Below are 14,818 nucleotides of genomic sequence, written 5' to 3'. Positions count from 1 at the left end.
TCTACATTCTGCCAGTCAGATCTGCCTCTGAAAGCATCCACCTAGCACTGCTGGAGAGATTCCTCCTTGGATGCTCTTGCAGAAGACCAAAGTTTACTTTCTGGCACTCCCATGGCAACTCTTAAACAACTGTAACTTCAGTTCCAGGGATCCAGTGAGGTCTCTGAGTTTTGTGGGCACCAGGAATGTGTGCAGTGGAGAGATAAACATATAGTCTAAATAACAAAACACAAATATTTAAAGATATAAACCAGCCATCTTCTTTTCAGAAAATATCTCTCATGGTGCTTACCGTTCCAGAAGATCCTGCTATACCACTCCTGGGCATATACCCAGAGGATTCCCCACCATGTAATAAGGATACATGCTCTACTATGTTCATAGCAGCCCTATTTATAATTGCCAGATGCTGGAAAGAACACAGGTATCCCTCAACAGAAGAGTGGATGCAAAAAATGTGGTATATCTACACAATGGAGTACTATTCAGCCATTAGAAACAATGAATTCATGAAATTCTTAGGCAAATGGATGGACCTAGAGAACATCATACTAAGTGAGGTAACCCAGACTCAAAAGGTGAATCATGGTATGCACTCACTAATAAGTGGATATTAACCTAGAAAACTGGAATACCCAAAACATAATCCACACATCAAATGAGGTACAAGAAGAAAGGAAGAGTGGCCCCTTGTTCTGGAAAGACTCAATGAAGCAGTATTCAGCAAAACCAGAACGGGGAAGTGGGAAGGGGTGGGTGGGAGGACAGGGGGAGAGAAGGGGGCTTACGGGACTTTTTGGGAGTGGGGGGGCTAGGAAAGGGGAAATCATTTGAAATGTAAATAAAAAATATACCAAATAAAAAAAATTAAAAAAAAAGAAAAGGTATTACAGGCCAAATGTAGAAATAGTGGCTTTGTTTTAAGTATGGGTGTAGCATGTATCCTTCACTCTCCTAGATCATTCTGAGACTCACCCCTTGAATTTCATCCTCTGTTTTGGGGGCCCTGTGGCTTATGCCAATCTCAATCAAATACCTGGAAAGATTGGCCCATATTATGGTCCTGCCTGTATAGTTGACTGAACTCCAATCATGCTCCAGATCTAATGTGTGAGATTTCTGTCCACACATCAAATTCTGTGGACAGTGTGCGGGTGCTGCTCAGGAGGGTTAATGGGAAGTTTTATTCTGTCTTAATGTAAGATACATTTGAACAGAAAAACTTTTGAAAGAATTGGACTAGGCTAATCAGTGATGATCAGTACCGCTAGAGGGACACAGAATTGTGGTATCTCAGGAATTCAGAGACATTAGAACACCAAGTTCAACTCCCATGTCTGTACCATCCATCTCTGCAGCTCAGTTCATATGTGACAAAGACTTATTGTCTCACCCAGCGCTAGAGACCCATCATCTCAGGGAACTGAGCTCCTCCTTCATCTGCCTGAGTCACCTTCTATCTAGTTTCCTAAGAGAATGTATTGGGTGTGGAGGTAAGAGAGACCAAACCTAGATGAAAGAGGCCTTTGCAAGTATCAGAGGTCCTACAAGGGGCCATCATCTCCCTGTTGCCTACACAACTCTGCTACCCAAGTTCTTCAAAGCAAGTGACAACTTCAACAGAGGGCAATATTGACTTGTGAGCCTAGAGCTCAATATACAAATGCTTTATTGTGGTCAAATCATCAAAGCCTCTAACATACACAGGCTGATTATATCTGAAGGACTGTGTATGTGACTCTTAATTTACCCAGTGTCAAAATGAATGACTTATTATTTTATGAGTATTTTAACTGGCACCAAGTGAGTGCCAAAAGAAATTACAGAAGCAACTTAAATGTTAGCTGAGAGTAAATTTGGTAGCTTTATTACTGTAACTGCCTACGTGAATAGAGTAGACCTTCAACTCCCAGTTTATAGACCATGAACATGTCTTGGGTTTATGATCTAAAGCACTCACAGTCATAGGCAGGTTGTAATCGGCAATCTTTGATATCTCAAGCCAAAGGTTTTTTCTTGCATTGCAACAGGAATGAGACTGAGGGGCCATTAGAGTTTGGAGTAGGAAAAGGTCACTCCCAGTGATGGAATAACAGGAGCATCTCAGACTCAGTCTTAGTAACACATGAGAGTATAGTTCACTCTTTTTGTGTGTGCTGCCAGGGCCATGTGTATGGTATCCAGGAAAACTCCCCTTGAACTGCCTCTAAAGTCAGTGCATTGGTGTACTCATTCATTCATTCATTCATCATTCATTCATTTACCCACATATCTTCAAGTTTTCCAGGCACTAGATTTTCCCAGAAAGGCAGGCAAATTTCTGTCTTCAAAAAGCTCTAATTGCAATGAATTGTAAAGCAGATTGTCATCTAGAAGGTAAAGTCCAAGACTGACTGGAACAACAAAGGTGACAGAGTATGGAAATGAGAGAGAAGGGCTCAAGAGATGGCTCAGTGGTTATGAGTACTTGTGGTTCTCCCAGAAGTTCTCAGTTCAGTTTCCAGCAACTATCTTAGGAGAATTCACAACCTCAACTTTCTCCAGCACCAGGAAATTCCACACAGTCCCCTGTCCTCAGAGGGATCTTGAATTCACATCATCCTGAAGCACACACAAAAAGGAATAATATAAATCTTATGAAATGAAATGATTAAGAGATGAGACAAGGATTCTAGAGGAAGTGTTAGGGTAGGCATCCCTGTCCTCCATAAGTGCTCTTGAGTGTACATTGGTGAGTGAACAGAGATCTGAATTGCAATCAGGTGTGGTCTATTCAGAAACATAATAACATATTTCAATACAAAGTAAAGGCCATATTTAGAATCACTGACTAAAAACTTCATGTCATATAGCCTTTGTATAGTTCTATAGATGTACCCAGATGCACACACAGAGGCAGAGAAATGAACAAATCTGCATAGGACCTAGGGCCCTACCCTCTGACCCAATGCACAGGTCTTCAAGATTCCATTCTCTTTATTCTAGGTTCACTTCCATTTTATTTTTCAAAAGAAATACGTAAAGATTTTACACTTATGGCTGTTATGCCTGCGCGTGTTCTTTTGTGTTAATGGCATGTAGTGCCAACAGATCTTAAAAGAGGGTCCACTTTCCACAGGACTACATGAACAGGAAGTGGTGTCATGTCATCTATATGCTGGGAACCCATGTTATTTGAAAGAGTAGCCAGCGCTCTCAACCACGAGGTCATCGGTCCTGCTCCTAGCATGACTTTCAGTGGTCCTATCCCCATACTGTTTATCTTTCTATTGGCTCACTATAGCTCAATGCAGCTGAAGGGGAAGATGTTCCATTTGTACTTAATGAAGCAGAGAATATTGAAGACTTTTACTGATACAAAGGGGAAAATGCAGCTGACAGGGATGAGCTTGCACATTTTCTAATAGCCAACAATCAGTGTTCTGGGGCGTGTATACAGTGTCAGAGAGACAATGTATACCAAAGGATCCTTATAGTTTCAGAATGCCATCTTGATGAAAACAGACATTTTTACCATGTAAATTTGGATAATGAGATTGAAACCAAAGAAACACACCCATAGCTCTCTTTAATCTCTGGGTATTACATGTGGTATTTCTACTTAGTAAAACAAGAGACACACATGTGGATTTGCTTACTACCTGTCAGTTTTTTATGCCCACACTGGGACTGAGCATTTGGTGAGGACATAACCAGTGTAGAAAAATTGTAATATCATATTTTTTTAAAAAAATTCCTGCTGAGAGGAGGATGTGAGTGTGATACTTTAGCCAAAGAATTAGAATAAGATTAGTTTTTACATCCATTCTTCTGTTGAGGGATGCGTGGATTTAGAGAAGGGGAAATCATTTGAAATGTAAATAAAAAATATATCAAATAAAAAAAGAAAGGAAAAAACCATAAAAAGATTAGTTTTTATGTTCTTCACCATAAGTACAGACCAAGAAAATTCTTTGGGTTTCAAGTATGGTCTGGATGAGAGAAATACCAAATCTTATTAGAAGAGAGACCACTAGGATATCCTGGCTCCTGGTCAGTATCCCAGACTCTTGAATTGAGGATATTCTTGGAGAGTGTGGGCAGGGGTGTAACATGACCTGTTAGAGCTAACTGGATAGACTGATTTATTAGCTGTCTGAATTTGCTAGCTCATGGAACCAATTAGTGCACTTCCATAAGAGTCTCAAGTTAGATCACCAGGTCATGTCCTTCTGAGTCTCAGCAAAAGGAGCACAGCTGCACAGGTGCCAAGTCATTGATCAATTGTTCTGATGGCTTATGAAACTTCACAGAATAGTCAAGATTCCCAAGGGAGGAATAAAAGACATATACCACTCTGTCGTCAGTGACTAAGTCTAATGCACTCTCTCCTTCAGGCAAATAGTAACAGACTCTGCTCATCTCCATAGCTGTCCTGTCTCAAGCTTATGTCTTGTTTATATTAAAGGCAAAATTATAGAGATTTTAACATTCACTAACCATGAGTCCTATATCTGGGAAACTGATATAAAAAACAAAGTCCTGCCTCTGGAGACGTTCTGCAGAATTCCAGGACTCCCCATCCTACCTTCTACGGATAAAATCATGTGTTACCTGCTGTGCCACTGTCACTCCTCCTAGAATGTAAAGGAGAAGATTTAGTTGTGTCTTTTCCAATAAATCCTGAGTCTAGCACAGGGCTTGCTCTGCTCAGGCTCACGCTGACCATGGGAAGCAGATGTGAGCATGAGTAATCTGTCTGGAGTCACATGTATGTACCCTGGGGGGATTCTCAACTGTCTGTGGAGCATGGAGGAGCTGTTGTCAATCTTGATCACCCATAGTTTGAGATGGTATCTTGTTCAGGATCTGAAAACAAATGCACAGTTAGATTTGGCTCCAGAACTAAGGCACATGACTCTGAAGATTTTCTGTAAAATTCTACATACTAGAATAGTATTATAGTATAAATTGTTTTCTTGTGTGCTACTGTCACTTCTGCAATATAAATGATGTGTCTTTGCTTTGTCACTCCCAGGATATATTGCATCTAACATAAGGAAACTCTTTACGTTTGCTGTTACCCATCCTGCATAGTTACTTGATTTTCAGTCTCACGTTGGATTTCTGTACACACATAAGTTCTTGATGACTGGTGTGGTTGCTGCTCAGGAAGATTAAAGTGAAGTTGTTTTTCAGTCCTACTTACAAGAGAGCTTTTAACACTAAAATCTTGGAAGTTGCTGGCCTATGCTACAGACTGGAGATCAGTGCAGCTTGAAGGACATAGTATTCTCTGGCTCCAGGCAGACAGTGTGTCAGTAAGGATAAGGAGTGTCAATGGAGCTCTGCCTTCAACTCCAAGGTCTATAACACCAAGCACTGAGGCTCAGGTTACCTGTGACATGGACTGTTTCTTCCACCCAACACATGGGGGTCATCATATTGTAGAACTCAGGTCCTCCTGCATTTGCCTGAGTCACCTATGTCTAGTCTCTGAAGGGCCTTTATTGGGGATGGAGTTAAGGGAGACAACACTGTATGAAAGAGGCCTTTTTGAGGATCAGAGATCCCACAGAGGGCCATCTTCTCTCTGTCCTGCCTGCAAAGTACTGCTATCCAAGGCTACCATTGCAAATGACACTCTAACCTCACAGAACATTAACCTGTGAGCCTGAGTATCATAGTACAACAGGGACTTCATGCCTACCTCCTCCATAGCTCTACCACCAGCATCAATAGGAATATATGTAACATATTCAATCCTCTGCTTGGTGGATTTGCACTAAGTTTTGGGGTAGAGTCTTTTGAATTTCTGGTAAGAGGAAGACAATATTTTTCAGTCTGTGTGGGTGAAATCAAGTCTCAGTCTTCTCCTAAGCCTCTTGATGTATGCCCCATTGTCTTCTCTCTCTGTCTCTCTGATTCTTACAGGTTTAATCTGATGTATGGAGTTACAGAATATCTCAGGCAGTCAGTGGAACATTTTAGGGGAAAGTAGGGACCTTGAGAAAGAAAGTAGAATTCTTTCTGTCAGTAAGCAATGTCTTCCTGTCTCCTCCATTTCTTTTCTTTTTTTGTACTTCTTGATCTAGTAGGAACACCCACTGCTTTTAAACCTGCTCATAGATACTCACACGACAGATGAAAATGTACAGTAGATGGGGGGGGGGGACAAAAATCAGATTAGAGTTCTGCTCCCAGATTGTTCCTGTCTTACCTGGTGACTGACTCACCTATAATGCCATATTGACTTGAAGGGGAAGTGAAGGTGCTAGGCAGGCCTGTTCTGAGTCAAAATGGGACATGTTACTTATTTCACTATCTTTCTCATGAATGAAAATGTCACTGACTGACACCAAAGAGTTCCATGCTTGAGGATCAGGGAAATGGGAAAGTGAACCTCAGATTGGGCTGCTTCTGATCTGAGTCCTCGCTCTGAAGGTGCAGTTGTCTGAGGCTGTGAACAGGAGCACATGTGATGGTCACAGACAATAGTGATGGCCGCTTCCTTGGATGACAGGGAGCTTCCAGTGGTAGCTAGCATTCATTGTTAAATGTATACATCCTAAAGTTTCAGGAGTGGGGCTAGAAGAGACACAGTTGAGTCAGTGTCTTTCATAGATCACTTTGAAGAAATCTGTGAACGATTCTCTTGAGTGTCTTAATTGAAGAAGGAGGGCAGAGGCCACTGTGGGAAGTGTGTCCCTATGCATGTGGTTCTGGAGTGTCTCAGAAAGAGAGTGAGTCATGTACACCTGAGGAGGGAGAGAGACAGAGGCAGAGAGAGAGACAGAGAGAGAGAAAGAGAGAGAGAGAGAGAGAGAGAAAGAGAGAGAGAGAGAGAGAGAGAGAGAGAAAGAGAGAGAGAGAGAGAAAGAGAGAGAGAGAGAGAGAGAGAGAGAGAGAGAGAGAGAGAGAGAGAGAGAGGCAAAGAAAGTCACAGAGACATTGAGACAGAAACAGGGAGACCAGGAAACACAGAGAAAGACATAAAAAGAAGAGAGTACCAGTGAACGACCCATTAAACAGCTCTCCCCCTCAGTTCCTGACTCCAGATTCTTGTCTTTTATGTGTACCTTAATTTCCTTCTAGGATTGATTTCACCTCTGAGTCTGGTCTCTAAATTCTTTTGCTTTCTTAAGCTGCTTTTGATCAGGGTGTTTATCATAGCAGCAGAATATTAGAACAATCAGTTTTCTGGGAGTAGTGTAAACCTTATTCATTTGTATTCTACATGATTTTTTGTTTGTATGCAAATCATGGAGTACCATATGTCTGTATAAGGCCATATAAGGGCCTGAGGAGTCTTATCAGCTTTATTGCTCAATATGCAGTCCTGTGGACTGTTACATAATGAGAGGAAGGGGGAGAAGCTTAGGGGGTAAGAGATTGGGGAAAATGAACTGATGTGTTTTATACACAGGAAATGTTCCCAGCCGGTATAATTCTAGGAGGGGCTCTGACATAGGAGGAGACTCACATAAAAGGGAGGAAGGACAGCAGAACTGACAGAAGAAGAGAGTGTTGAAACAGCACAGGAGCTGAAGCTATTCACAGAGGGAGAACAGAGCAGGCGGCAGGCGGCAGTGGTCATGATGGACTCTGTTGCACTTTACTGTAAAGACTGGACCTCCTGGCAGGGGCTCATGCTCACAGGTGAGGAGGCTACTCTTCGGCACTGAGTGGGAGAAGGGGAGCTCAGAGCCTTGCTGATGTCAGACAAGAACTGGGGATAGACTCAGGGTTTGGAAAGAGGACACAGACAGGGTCAGGCACACCATAGAAGGAAGTGATACAAGATTGTATAATAGAGAAACAGCACAATTGTTTTCTATTCCAAGTTAGTCACATGGACAACTATATTCTGAGGACTTACGTCTCCACCCACGAGAAAGTGACTGCCCAATTGAAAACCAAATTAGGGAGGATCATTGAGATAACTTAATCATAATGCTCCTGGATGCCAAACCTAAGACACCAATTCAATTCCCAACACATACAAGGTGTCTGACTTCCAGGTATATGCTGTGTATACATTCACCTATACTCAAATACACACAAATACACCCATATATAAGCGTTCACCTTTCTCACACATACAAACTACACCAAAATATTGTATGAAAGGTGTCACTAGCTTCATATTTTAGCATTTTATAAATATACTCCTGGATATGCATAGCCCTGACACACGCATTCTCCCACTCATCCAAAGGTATCTAAGCCTTTATCACTTTTGGGCCTTCTAAAGATGTCAGGCACATCTTGGTTCTGATAAAGCCCTAGACAAGTGGACTGTAAGTTAGACCAGATATACTATCTAGAAATATAATTAGAGTACTCAGACCAATTAGAGAATAGAGAAAAAAAGAGAAAGTGGAGATATCTAGAGTAAGAGATAACATCATGCAGGGCTGTGGTGGCGCACGCCTTTAATCCCAGCACTTGGGAGGCAGAGGCAGGCGGATTTCTGAGTTCGAGGCCAGCCTGGTCTACAGAGTGAGTTCCAGCACAGCCAGGGCTACACAGAGAAACCCTGTCTCAAAAAAAAACAAAAACAAAAACAAAAAAAAAAAAAAAAGAGATAACATCACCTCAGCCCAAGTACTCATCATATGGGCAGGAAGCTGAGGACAGCGTGGCGAGTCCTTAAGATACCCAAGGAGGGAAATCCATGCACAGAAAGGAATGGGCTCAGTGCCAGCGATGGGGTCAACCTGCTCACCCTTTCCAAGTACAACGATTCCACCCTAATCTACCAACCTAGGCTGATAAGCTGTCCACTCAGGACACAGGTCTCATCTTACCATCAAATACAGAGCTCCCAATGTTCATGGAATTTCTCTCTTCCCTTCTAGTTTCCCTTTTAGCCTGCTGGATGCTTCCGGCTACTGCCCAGTTCACCATTGAATCAGTGCCTCCCATTGCTGTTGAGGGGGAAAATGTTCTTGTCCTTGTGCAAAACCTGCCAGAGAAAGTTCAAGCCCTTTCCTGGTATGCAGGAGGCAAACCTCTCCAGAGATTTGAAATCGCAAGACATGTGATAGCAACAAATTCTACCGTGGTGGGGCCTGCGCACAGTGGTAGAGAGACAGTACTCCCCAATGGATCTCTGCTGATCAAGAGTGTCACCAGAAAAGACTCGGGATACTACACTCTACAAATGCTTGATACAACCTCAAGACGTGAAATAATGCGTGCGGAATTCTTTGTACAGAGTAAGTCAATATTTTTTATGAACTCTGTTGTTGGGTGGGGTTCAGTCCATTGTACCTTTATAGAAGTGTTAGGCCTGAACTGAATCTACTTCCCCTCTGCATTTTGTCTCCATGTTGTTGTTTGAGGATTTAGTGCAGGGAACGCATTTTGGAGAAAAACTTTCATAGACCAGAATCTCTCACTTGACTGCACCTGCAGAGAGGTGGGCTTGTGGTGAGTCACTCAGACAAGGATGTCGGCCTCAACCCAGACCCTTGGGCCTCCCACCATGAACCTTCACCTGAGTTCAGGAAGAGATGAGAAACTATGGGATCTTCAGTGACCCTTGAACCAGACCTCTGTCCAAGACTCAGCTCAGAGTGGAGGAAAACAGAGCTGGTATCAGAGCAACAAGGCTCAGAGGCACTGCTGGCGGCGAAGGTGTTCTATAAGGAGGGAGAACAGAGCAGCCACCAGAGGCTGTGCAGCTGGCTCTTTATCTCCATGCAAACATACACACAGTGGCAGGAAATTCTGCTACAGGCGCCTACACCATTCCCTATCCCTGCCTAGGAGGAGGCTAGTTGAATGATTGTCTGGAGTCTCCTGGAGAGGATAAGGGCTTCAGAGGAGACTCGGGGTTACAGTTTGCAACATAAGATGAGAAAACACAGCAACGTAGACAGCAGCTCAATAGCTGGAAACTCTCAGTGAACAGGAAATAAGATGGGAAGAGAATTATTGCATTGTTCATTTATCAAATTCATTAATTACCTTGGCAAATATATTCTGAAGACTAATGTTCCCACCTACGACAAGAGGACTCTTCAAATGAAAATCAAACTGTGAGATGACTCAGTGGATATGGGTACATGCTGTCTACCCTGAGGTCAATCTTCAGATCCCTCATGGTGGAAGGAGAGAACTCAGTCACACAAGCTGTCCTCCGACCTACACACATATCCTGTGGCATGCACCCACTCACCCATACAACGATGCATGCCTGAGTACATGTTTCCTCCCCTAACACAAAGAGTTATTAAAAGTAAATTAAATTGAGGTATAAAACTTAAATTAGCTTAGAACCTGAGAATCTAGTAACTTAATGCATGGACATACAGTGACCTGGAGCACACGTCCATCTGTTTATTCAATGCATTTGTCCACTGAGCCCTTTCTAGGAGTTGGGTCTTCCTATATTATCATTCCAATCTCAGGCCATAAAGCCTTCTACTGGATGGCAAGAGTAATGGAAAATATGATGTCAGTGTGCAGACCCAGTTTCTTCTGGGAGAGGCACCATCCTCCACACACTGTGGGTCTCAGCAGAGATCTGAGGACAGTAAAGGGTGAGTCACACAGACAGACAAGGGGAAAGTAACAAACAGAACTTCAAGGGCACTGAGGGCATGGAATTTATGTTGCTGATCTCCACCTTGTAGGACAGACATGCCCTCACCTACGCACCAGGCTGAGTGAAGCAAACACCTATTAAGGAGTCAGATACCCTTCTTACCACCAAATGCAAATAAATCACTTTTGATGCTTTCTATCTATCTCTTTTTTCATTTAGGCCCGAATTTAGGCTACAAGAAACATCGTACCCCTTCTCAACTCACAATTGAGTTGGTGCCACCTAGGGTTGATGAAAAAAGCAGTATGATTGTGCTGGTTTATAATCTGCCAGAGAAGCTGCAAGGCTTTGTTTGGCACAGAGGAGTACTTCCACTTGACCGCTTTAAGATAGCAAGCCATTCATTCCTCACCAACTCAACCATGCTTGAGAGTTCATATAATGACAGGCTGACAGTGTGCGAAGATGCATCCCTGCTGCTTTCGAATGTCACACACAAAGACACAGGGCTTTACACCCTACGAACCATACCTGTGGATTTGAAATCAGAATGTGCCATTTTCAACCTGCAAGTACACAGTAAGTGATTCTTTGTGACTCCTGGGTGATGGTGGGGTTTGCTTTTTCTCTGTATACCCAAGACAGTGAGGCTTGGACTGTATCTTCCTCCCCTCTGGACTGTGTACTCTCACTTGGGTTTGGGCATTTAGTAAAAGACACACATCATGGGGGCAAACTGAAATACCTCAGAAGCCTTGACCTGACTGGAACCTGTAGACCAGTGTATGATAACTCAGTCCAAGGATGTCATCCTCAACTTAGACTCTCTGAGTTCTCACACTGAAGATGGTCTTAAGAAAACATTGTGACATAGTTTGAATCTGACTACCTGCTAGAGCTGACTGGAAGCAATGTGTCATTCTATACCCAAGTCTTGGAGCAGGTGGAAAAACCCAGTATCTGTCGTGACAATCATGATTAGGCTAGGTCGTTACTGAATCTCCTTTTCCTGAGATTCAGCATGGACAGAACAGCTGGACAGGTGGCCGTGTAATATAATGACTGTCCTGAGCCTTCAGAGGAATGTTTGGATCCCCAAGGGAACATAGGTTCTCTTGGTAACTGCTTGATCTCAGGGTCAAAGGTGTGCTGTGGGTTCAGAAATGTTTACCTTAGGCATCAGTGTCTCACAGGGAGAGTCTGGTCAAGGAAGTGGAAGCACCAAATTGAAAGTCTGTTTTGACTTTGTAATAAAGCCTTAATTGAATCCTGAACCCTCCTCTAGCCTAATTCTCCAACTCCAATACTCTGGGATTCAGGTCATAGATTTCCTAGTGTGGTGGGTTCACTCCTCTTAAAGCATGGGGAGAAGGCTTTGCCTCCGTGCCCCATCAAGATCTTGCAGGTCTCAGGATCTAGTCTGCAGCTCACTCAATACTTTTTTAATGAAGGAAGAAAGGAATTAGTCACGAATACACAAATGGGTGTTGGTAGATTGTTTTATGAATGGATGTCTTACAACCCTTTCAGAGCTTAAAATTTACATGTAGAGTCCTAGTATGTCTGACAGTGCCCACTCCCTACTCAGCCATCTCTCTGATCAACTCCTCATCCAAATAGAAAGACAAGTGCATGAGCCTCCTATGGATGCTACTGTATGTAGCAGTTCTCAGAGTGACACTCCTTTTTTTTTTTTGTCTTTTTTTTTTGTTTTTTGTTTTTTTGTTTTTTTGTTTTTTTTTTGGTTTTTCGAGACAGGGTTTCTCTGTATAGCCCTGGCTGTCCTGGAACTCACTCTGTAGACCAGGCTGGCCTCGATCTCAGAAATCTGCCTGTCTCTGCCTCCTAAGTGCTGGGATTAAAGGCGTGCGCCACCACCGCCCAGCTCAGAGTGACACTCCTAATGTAGCCTTTTAGATCTTGATCCTTGGAGTCTTGTAATTCATTTTAACTCCAATTGTTGCGGTCATTCCCATTTCTAGTATTGTTAGTCCTCTCCTGCTGCTCATCTCCTGTCCCTTCATTCAGAAATGTATGTCCTTGCACTGCCCAGGTCACTGATCCCCTTACATTCCCACCTCAGTGGCTATCTTTCCTGGCTGCTGGTACAGAAATCAGAAGAAACAACCATTCCTCTTAGGCTCCATAATATGCCCACACCCTATACACTATACACACACACACACACACACACACACACACACACACACACACACACTCACACACTCACAGTGAAGGAGTCCCCCTTGTAATTCTGTTCATGTATGTGGACTTTTGTGGTGTTGGTGTTTTTAATAAGCCAAGAGACAGAAAGAAACACATCTTGCAATTACCCATTGACTCCCCAGAGGATAAAAGTAGAAGGACAAGGCTGCCAGGCCCAAAGTCTTCCTTGTTTCCTTCCTTTCAGTTTTGATGACACTTTCCTTCTAGTGTGGCACTCTGTCGTCCTATGGCTTCCCAAGAAAGAGGTGACACAATCAGTGCCCTCTAATGAGTTTATCATATGTACGGACAACTTATCACACTGTCAAAAGGTGATTCCTGTGATTCAGTGACATAATCTCAAACTGCAGACACGATTAGTTTCATTAGACTGTATATTCTGGAAGCATTTGATGCAACTTGCTTTGTGATTCCTGGGTTTTAGGAAGTGGAAGAAAGAAAGCACCTCTCACACTAGGGTTGGCCCTGTCCCCTTGTGCCTCACTGTGCACTGAGGCCAGGACAGAATTCTTCTAAATAGTCTCTTACCATGATATTTGACACTGCTGCAAAGTTTGGGTTTCTTATTTTACACAGTAGAGAAATCTTACCCTCACATGCACCCTCTGGCTAGTGCTGTCCCCAACAGGACTCACACTAAGGCCTCCCACTCTTCATGGAGTCACCAGATTCAAGCCAATTTTTTTTTCGTATGTTTTTTTAATTTTTGATATATTTCTTATTTACATTTCAAATGATTTCCCTTTTTCTGGTTCCCTACTCCCCAAAAGTCACATAAGCCCCCTTCCCTCCCCCTATTCTCCCACCCACCTTTTCCCACTTCCCTGTTCTGGTTTTGCCTTATACTGCTACACTGAGTCTTTCCAGAACCAGGGGCCACTCCTTCGTTCTTCTTGTACCTCATTTGATGTGTGGATTAGGTTTTGGGTGTTCCAGTTTTCCAGGCTAATATCCATCAAGCCAATTTGTAATGTTTACACACAGCACTCAGAGATTGATCAAAGGACTTTCTGTACTCTCAAAAAATAATCATTGCAGCAATTGGTCTTATATACTAGCTGTAACTAATATTTTGCATATTATAGCCCAGTTGGCAGAAAGGAAGATATTTTAAGAGCCATGTACATCTCCCAGCCCATTAGATGATTGAAATAATGCACTCCCTTCCAAAAAGAGAATTTTCCCGGGGGTTTCATGATGAAAGAAGAAAGAGACACTAGCCAAAAGGGAACTTTGTCTTTGGAAAGAGAATTCACTTTACCATATAACAGTGTAGGATGGAATTAAACTTGGACAATGATGGCATGGGGTAAGTGGATTTATACCTTAGTTGGGACTGCTTAGATATACTTATCAATGGTTTTCTATTTAAATTTTCACCTCAATTTAGAACCTCGAAGACGGGCTTCAGACAGTCAAAGACCAACAAGACACCAACGCTTGTCGAAGAAACAAAGAGAGAAGTTGGACATGTGTTTTTCTTCTTCAGATACAGTCTATTACAATTAAATAACGTTTTGCTTCCCAGTATTCTTTTAGTTCTTTTAATTGCCTTATTAAGGATGGGTGGCTTATTCCAGCCTGAGACTCATGATTAGAACTCAACCAAGTTCAGTGACAACATGGAGAAATATCCTGCAGGAAATTCCTATTGGTGGAAATGGCCATTTCTCCATGGCTCCATAATGTGTCTGTATTCCCCAGTGTGAAGGAGCCCCAACTCTATCACTATCTAGGACTCCTGACTTCTGCAAGGCTTATATGTAGTAAGCCAAGGATGTTCCAAGCTGGAGTTTCTGCTAATTGATGTTTGTTCTTGACTGAATAATCCAACTTCTCTATCTGGCCTTTTAGCCCTGATAACACTATCCTATGCTTGACTCATTTTCTCCATAAGGCTTCCATAGCATTTAGACTTACACAAATGTTCATTTTCAGCGGCATATAGATTTTCATTAGTGTTTATCTATCTTTATTGAATTTTCAAATCTTATCCTGTGTTATTTCCTTAATTAGGTTACCTTTTGTCTTTTCTTGCAATTACTTAATCAGTTAATC

At 42.5% G+C, this 14,818-nt stretch overlaps 1 protein-coding gene across 1 annotated transcript; it reads left to right on the top strand.

Annotated features, from left to right (window-relative positions):
• Positions 1-7,574: 7,574 nt before the first annotated feature.
• Positions 7,575-14,269, top strand: LOC127676282 (carcinoembryonic antigen-related cell adhesion molecule 3-like). Its single transcript, XM_052172164.1, has 4 exons — positions 7,575-7,638; positions 8,841-9,200; positions 10,754-11,113; positions 14,151-14,269. Exons 1-4 carry the CDS (start codon positions 7,575-7,577, stop codon positions 14,267-14,269), a joined length of 903 nt encoding a protein of 300 aa, XP_052028124.1.
• Positions 14,270-14,818: the final 549 nt, after the last annotated feature.

The sequence above is a fragment of the Apodemus sylvaticus genome, chromosome 1 (genome assembly GCF_947179515.1).
Source record: "Apodemus sylvaticus chromosome 1, mApoSyl1.1, whole genome shotgun sequence".
Taxonomy (NCBI): domain Eukaryota; kingdom Metazoa; phylum Chordata; class Mammalia; order Rodentia; family Muridae; genus Apodemus; species Apodemus sylvaticus.
The sequence above is the reverse complement of the archived record's forward strand: the minus strand, read 5'-3'. Positions and strand labels throughout refer to the sequence as shown.